General features: G+C 42.3%; 1 protein-coding gene across 9 annotated transcripts in view; it reads right to left on the reverse strand.

Moving 5' to 3' along the window:
* Positions 1–2,819: 2,819 nt before the first annotated feature.
* arhgap24 (Rho GTPase activating protein 24) overlaps positions 2,820–7,932 on the reverse strand; it is an 80,160-nt gene continuing 75,047 nt past the window's right edge. For all 9 annotated transcript variants that reach the window (XM_005720335.2, XM_005720339.2, XM_005720338.2 and 6 more), the window contains 4 exons: positions 6,962–7,035; positions 6,767–6,888; positions 5,478–6,645; positions 2,820–3,530 (listed from right to left, as the gene is read on the reverse strand). In XM_005720335.2, the coding sequence (XP_005720392.1) occupies positions 3,266–3,530; positions 5,478–6,645; positions 6,767–6,888; positions 6,962–7,035 (1,629 nt within the window). In that variant the 3' untranslated portion in view covers positions 2,820–3,265. The remainder of the gene's footprint in view (positions 3,531–5,477; positions 6,646–6,766; positions 6,889–6,961; positions 7,036–7,932) is intronic.

Consider the following 7,932-nt stretch of genomic DNA (forward strand, 5'->3'; position numbering starts at 1 on the left):
ACCTTTTCTTTTTACCTGGAGACAAATTTAAATGCACTGCAGATTTGTTTCAGGCCTTGCTGTCGATAGGAAGCATTTATCCAATCTGTCACTGTGACTCCTACACAGAATCTAATGTGCTTTCAGGCACTTTCAGGTGGATACACAATCTTAAAGCAGAGCCATTAACTAGTTCTCTGACAGAGAAAAATAATGTAGCATGAGAACAAGTGCACTGACCTTTCTCAGAGTATACCAATGAAATGAAACGCACTCGATGGCCACTTTATTAGGTCTACTTGTTTAATAACGCAAATCACTGATCAGCCAGTCAGTGGGGCAGGATGTCAGTGCATTTAGGCATGTAGATATGTTTTACATTACTACCTTACATTTAAACTATGCATCAGAATGGGGGTGAAGGTTCATTTAAAGTGATTGAAAATGTGGCTTTGTTGTTGGTGCCAAACCACGTTCCAAAACCATTTTTAGAGTTTACAGAGAATGGTGCAAAAAAGAGAAAATATCGAGCGAGTGGCAGTTCCCTGAGCAAAAATGCCTTTTTGATACCAGAGGTCGGAGGAATATAGTCAGACTCCTTAACATGCAGACAAGTGCAACTAAAGAAAAACATTCATTACAACTAAGGGATGCAGAAGAACATCTCTGAATGCACAACATATTAAACCTTGAAGCAGATGAGCTACACCTGTTGACACACCTGTAAACCTTAAATGGGAAACAGAGGCCAAAATTGAACAAGGGGACACTGGAAAATGTTGCCTCCTCTAATGAATCTTGCTTTTTGCTGCGATATGCAGATCATAGATTCACAATTTAGGATAAGCAACATGAAAGCATAGATGCATCCTGCCTTGTGTTGACGGTTCAGGCTGCTGCTGGTGGTGTAAAAGACCTGAGCGTTGTTTAAACACCACCTGACTATTGTTGCTGACCCTGTCCATTCCTTGGACCAAAGTGCGTGTTTCTTGAAAAAGAGTGCACTGTACAAATGGCCAGATCTCAATCAGAACGAGGAGCCAACAAATATGCAACAACTGTGTGATGTTATCATGTCAACATGGACCAAAATCTCAGAAATGTTTCTAGAAATTATTCGATGCCACAAAGAATTAAAGCAGTTCTGAAATCAAAAAAAGTAAAAGGTGTGTAGTGAGTGCAGATATAATTTCTAACCTAGCCGTGCCTTTTGTGGTAAGACAGTAGGCAGCATCGCTGGGCATGACTACTTTTGGCAATTTAATTTTTTGCATCAGCTAATACTAATACTGATTTCTCATGTACTTTGTTAGCAGCAGAAGAGATCAGACACTTGAGATTAGCAGCACAGGAGGCCTCGAGGAAGTGGGTTTTTTTTATTTTAGTAATAAGTCTTGTAAATCTTTACAATTCTAGTTTTTTAAAAGTGAATATTTTCCACTTTTCTCCAAGTTAAATGACTCAAAATAGTTTTTCCCTCTAAACAAAAATAACAAATAAAAACAGCCCTGACTGTCCGCCCACTAATTGTGTTAACGTGAGGCCAATCAGATGTTCTGCCTCGTCTTCAAACATTATTCTGACATTTGAAAAGGAAAAATTTCAACAGACTTGCATTAAAATCCATCTTTATTCATATTAAGTCATTTTTAAAGTTCCTTTGTGTATCAAGTATTGTCATGAAAACATTCCACTATCCCCGTCCACTCCGTCTGGCCCTCCATCCATAATCCGCCCTTTTGTGTGGAATTCACAGAACGAGGTGACACTGTCAGCTTGGCTTAAGCCCATTATTTCCCGGTGAAGGCTGTGAAATGAGAAGCGCAGGCTCCCCTCTCCCTCCTTCACTTGTTCAGGCACTTTTTTCTTCTTCTTTTTGACTCCATATGCACATTCCAGATGTCCTGCAATGACCAGCAGCAGGTTTAAAAAGAAGCCGAGCAGCAGGTCCGCGCACACGTGTACGCACCAACTCCTCTCTGACGCAGGTCCATTCCTGGTCTGATCTATCAGAGGTGTCCCGTTTTGTAATCATTCGCAAATCCACATCATGTGCAGACATTTGGTTTCGGGCTACATAAATACACTTCATCCATATACAGTCACTTTACAAACATTCAGTTAGTGTATGCCGACCCTCGTAGACTCATGCAACCATCATGCACATACCACTTATTACTGAATTTTGCTGCCAGGCTGATAATGTCATCAAATTAGAGGCTTTAAAATCCCAACTATTTCACAGTTATGACCCACAAACGTGTGCTGGCCTCGAAAATCAGCAAACTATCTTTAAAAGCGGCATGCCATACAGTTTCTTATCTGAAATTCTGAATTCAAGACTTAAAAGATTTATGCCAATAACCCACTGTGCAACACCTTGAACTGTACTCTAACAAACTACAAATCATTCTTCAGTATCAACTCAATTCATGCCATATCCATCTGAATATCAGTAAACCACAATGCAAACTATCTAATCTAGTCACGTCTGCATTTATCTATACAATATTTACAGTACAGGCTCTTTTTCTTTTGGTCATGGGTAAATATAACAGCACAGAAGCACATAGACCGACAGAACATCCAGTACCAACTTGCAGAGACTAAACAAACATTTAAGTGCAAAAGAAAAAGAAAAAAAAACTGATAGAAAATAGCACACTTTTATAGCTTTGCTTAAATATCACAAAAACAATGAAGTGTCAGTTTTACTTCTCTTTACAACATATGACATCTTTGACATGAGCAGATGCAGAAATATATTGAACACTAAGGTGTGTTTTGGTTAGATGGTAAAAATGAATAAAAAGGAGGAGTTCGGTGTGGTCTTTTCTGCATTTTCAGGTCCAAGGTTGGTGTTGGTATTGTTCTTTTTTTTTTACATTTTGTCTTCCCTTCTATCTCGGAGCTAACATAAAATGGTAGTACCATATGTCCTCATAGGCTGTTGTGTACTGTCCCTTTGCTCCATTTCCCAGCCAGACAACTGAACAAACCCCAACCACTTCTGGGAGACTGGAGTGTGTCCATGAGCGTCTGTTTAAATAAGGCTATATACAGATAATGTCACTCTGGCATCACTCCAGGTGATGTTTACATTTATAGAGGTGGCTTACATCAGCCCTATATCTCCTATTTCTTAAATTAAAACGTGCCGTTACCCTTTGCAGTGTGTTTTCCCTCCTTCGATCAGCAGCCAAATCTTGTTTAGAGTCTCTCTAAAGTTCACGTCATTATAATAACCCAGTTCCTGTCTTGGCTGCCATCTTTTTTCAGCCTTCCTTCACTGTATCCAGATGGTGTTGTTTCGCTCTGGTCGGCGGGGATCGGTGGCTGCGGCGTTGCCAGTTGCGGTGAGGTCACTAAATGTGGAGAAAAACTGTTCCATCTCTTTCTGTAGCATCTGGTTTCGCCGCTCGGCGTCATCCTTGGCGCGCTCAGCGTTGCGCAGCTTGATCTCCGCCATGGTGTACTTCTTCCTCTCCTGGTCCAGCTCCTCGTGCAGGTTCACCATTTCAGTCTCCAGCTCCAAATTACGCTGCTCCAAACTGCAAATGAGGCATACACGGGATTAGGAAAAGATTAGCAGTGCCGTAGTGAACAGAGGATTTGCTCATCTCAGAGCACAAGGGCAGCTGCAGATCTTTTTAATTTTCTTAATGACCTAATGAATTACATGCAACCACAATCTCTGGGGCTGTGGAAGTCTTAGAGGCCCAAAAATAAAATAAAAAAGGCAAATGGCAAACTGATACAGCTCCATAGTTTTCCATGTTAATATAGCCAACTTTAAGATGAATTATAGCTCAAAGAAAAAAGCCCCAAAACAATTCTTTGGCAAATTTCCTCTTTCTTGACGGCTGTATGGGGGCATTTTTCTCAAACTTGATGTTCAAACAGTCTGAAAGCTTAAATAAGTTACGGATTATTCAGGAAAGGGCTATTTTGAGTGACTTCTAGGTGCCTTTTCTTCCTGTTCAGTGTTCAGGTTAGATTGGAGATATCAAACTTTCGCCTATGTGAAGTGCCACCAGTGAAACTCTTCTTTTTGTCAGTATAAACAACTACACATTTAATGCCTGCTACATTGTTACATAAAAAAGAGGTGTAGTTTCAACCATATGTCTCAGTTTTGTTTTTCATTTGCAGCAGAAAATGAAAAACATCTGTCAGCTTGACTCGTAAGTAGAAAGAAATAATTGTATAAAACTACTTACTACTTTTTTCTTTTATTACTTTGGTACAGGATGAATGTAGCAAAAGCTGTAAAACTTAACAAAACACAATTAATGCCCACTTTGACATTTTCCAAAGCCATGCAGTGGGCTGAATTGGAGTCACTTGTCCCCCACTGGACCCCGAGCCTCATGCTTGACAACTTTACAAGCTTGTAGCTGAAGGAACAGAGTGAAAAAGACAGCTTCTGATTGGCTATTTGATCCTCACTGGAGAGTTTGCCCGTTTTGTTGCTTTCCCATTATACGACAAAGCCATGTGGTTGCCAAAGACTAAGGCAGCTGTTCAGACTTGTGTACACTCCTGCTCATTAATGGGAATGCCCATTAATACGATTTTGATTGGTGGTTTCAGTTTTATTTCATCTGCAGCCATCAGCTTAGATGATCTGCCAAAAGGCCACTGTGACCTTTGGATAGTAATGAGCCAACAAAGGGCAGCTGGTGAAGCTGGCAGGAGGTTACAAGGGCTAATGAGATAATGATGGAATCAGGTGAGGGGCATAAAAAAAGAAAAGATGTGGGCAGACAGAGGAGGGTGCAGTCACTGAGGAGGGTGCAGTCACTGAGGAGGGTGCAGTCACTGCCAGTGAACTTGAACTCTGCGTTTTAATGAAGTGGTGAGATGTTGATTTATAGAGTGGATCCTGATGCTCTAGAAAGGTTTATTCACTGTCTTCTTGTGAAATGGAGGGAATGGTGGACGTAGTAAAAAAGGAAAGAAGACACAGAGCTGGGTGGAGGATGTTATGTTTTATCACTCATGTATGTCTCAGTCAACCTGTAGCGGATGAAGCCTGCTGCACTAAAAGAAAACAGTGGTCTCTTAGAGCCACCCATGCAAAACAACATTTTAAAGCAGGTTTATAGTTGGGACACATTTTTTTCCTGTTCACTGCTGGCATAATACAGAACAAAGTAAGGCTTTGAAGAGCTGTAGCATCTGACTAACGTGTGCCAGCTTTTCATATCCACAGGAAGGAAAAATTCAAAATAGGGACTTGGTTTTTTTAAGTGCTAGATTAAGAGAGGTAGCCTGCACCTAACCTCATTTTAAGATTTGAAATTTCCTTTTTTCTCTTTTGATGTGACTGATCTCTACTGGTCTAAACCTTTGAAGATGACAGTAAGGTACACAAGAAAACCTCACTGGTTTACATGCCTGATCACCTGAGAAAAAAGATGGATAGTTTGCAAAAAAGGCCAAAGTAAAGATTAAGCGCTTGTATTGATTCAAGCCCTTCACACATGGAGCCGTACCTTTTTATCCTGGCCTCATACTCGGCCTTCTGCTTGTGCATTTCCTGCTTAAGACTGGCCACTAGACTGTGCAGAGCGCTGTGGTTGCCGGGTCCGTTACCAACAGGAAAACCGTCGCTGTTATCACTGCTGCTCGTGCCCCGACTGCTCCTCCCAACCTCTCCACTTCCTTCTCTTTCGCCATTTCTGCCCTCTCCTCCTTCGCCAGACTGGGGATGCACGCAGTCTTGTGCTGGTCCATCCAAGACTTCGTAGTGCCCTCCATAGAAGTCCTGCTCTGGGCAGGTGGTTGTGGAGGAGCGACAGGAAGTGGAGTTGTCAGGGAGGGAGATTTCACAGGAAGAAGTGGACCAGGTGGCACTGTCCACACTCTGCTTGTCCTCGCAGCTGGTGTTCAGACATGTGTTGGCGATCTGGTTCTGCTGCTGCAGGTTGTGATGGTTTAGCTGCACGTTATCGTATGTGGACAGACGATTCTGATTGGTTGTCTGATCTCCGCCGTGGCAGTCACGAGCTTTGCTGTTCTCCCGTAACATTACACAGCCATTCGGCTGCCAGAGGCTGTTGCGGCTGTTCGGACTCCCTGTGACAGCGTCAGTCCCGTGAACGCCCATGCGTACAACTCCAGTCCCATTCCCTGTAGCGCTGTTTCCACTCGTGACGCCGCTGGTGCCCATTTTTGTCCCCGAGCCTTTGAGTGTGCCACTGCGACGCACCGGTAAGCTGCCACCTCCACTCTGGCTCTTTTCCACAGTGGGATCTGAAGAGGGTGAGGAGCTGAAGGACCCATTGGTAACAATGCCACTGCCTTTACTAAAAGCTGGATTCTTTTTAACGGTCAGCGGTGGACTGCGGGTGACGTCGAAGCGTCCCATGACTCCATTGCGGGGACTTGCCGATCGTGGGGAGCCACTGTTGTCTGCGTGCTGACGGTGTGAAGGAGACTCGTTGGCTTCCCAAACACACTGCCGCACAACATGTGTGTTGTTGTTCTCAGCATTCTGAGACACTGTAGTGATGGCTGAGGTAGATGTAGTGGTTTGTCGCCGTGGCTGTTCAATATTGTTGTTGACGAGCTCGAGGGCAGTAGGGCTGTCTTCATCTCGGGGGAAAAGCACGTCGTGGTGACCAATCAAAACAGCCATGAGCTGCTGGACCAGAACAGTACCTAAAAAGAAACCGAACATCATCATCATCTTTCTTTTAAAACCAACATTCATCTTATTTAAGATTTAAAACTAAATATTAAGAAAGTAAGACACGTATACCAGACATTCTTCAACACTCACCTTCCATAATTGCTACTGGATCCTCAATTTTTGGCCTCAAGATATTTGGCCCAAAGACTGTGGCCAAGTTTTGGACACTCATTTTATTCACCCCTGAATATGACTGGACTTCATCAAGAAACCTAGGGAAATGGAAAAGATCAGCTTCTCATGGTTCAACAATGTAAAACTGTATCCAAAGTTAATTATCAGTACCTGCAGATGTATTTTAGGAGGTTGTAGTTCACTGGAGGTAGACTTTCCACAAGCCTTCTCAATTCCTTCATACCCTGCAGATAATAAACAGTTTTAAAGTAACAGTAACTCAGCAAAATAATCATTCATAGAAACTTTTGCAACAGATTGTCTGTAAAGCCCGTGATTGATCATAGTGTGTATAATGAAACAATCACACCCAGGATCCAGTGGGAAATGAATCAGTGGAAAAGAGGGGGGTTTATGTAAATATATGCTCACTGGTCACTTCATTAGGTACACTTATTTAACAAACATCTGAACAATCAATTCTGTGGGAAGAAACTCGAAGCATTCGGGTGTTTAGATACTGTCAAGACTGTTTTGAGCTGACGGGAAAGCAACGGTAACTCAAATGACAACTTTTTACAAACAAGGAATGCAGACGAGCATCTCTGAATGCACAGTACAGTGAACGCTGAAGCAGATGGGCAACAGCAGCAGAAGTCACTGTGTGCCCCTCCTTAACTGAGAAAAGGAAACTGGGGCTACAATTTGCATGAACTCGCCAAAATTAGACAATAAGATCTTGGAAAAATCGTGCCTAGTTTGCTGAATCTTGTTTTCTGCAGCAACTCTCACATGAAAAGGTCTGAATTTGGCAGGATGAAAGCATGGATCCATGCTGCCTTGTATCAGCTGTTCATGTTGCTGCTGGTAGTTTAATGGCATAGGGAATATTTTCTTGACACATTTTGTATCACCCTTAGAAAAACCCAAGTATTCCAGCTTTATATTTAATGAAAATCCTTTTTGCTCTCGATACAAAACGGAGACTAGAAAAAGCAAACCAGATATAAGAGGATTTATCATTATACCCATTTATAAACGATCTATATGGATGTGCCACTGAATCAGAAGTAGTCTCAGTTAGGTTACTGAGAATAAAGGATATGTGGAAACGCTCTGAGGCCTTTTCACATAAAAAAAAA

The sequence above is a fragment of the Pundamilia nyererei genome, unplaced genomic scaffold, assembly GCF_000239375.1.
Source record: "Pundamilia nyererei isolate P.nyererei 1_Seehausen unplaced genomic scaffold, PunNye1.0 scaffold00002, whole genome shotgun sequence".
In the NCBI taxonomy this organism is placed as follows: Eukaryota; Metazoa; Chordata; class Actinopteri; order Cichliformes; family Cichlidae; genus Pundamilia; species Pundamilia nyererei.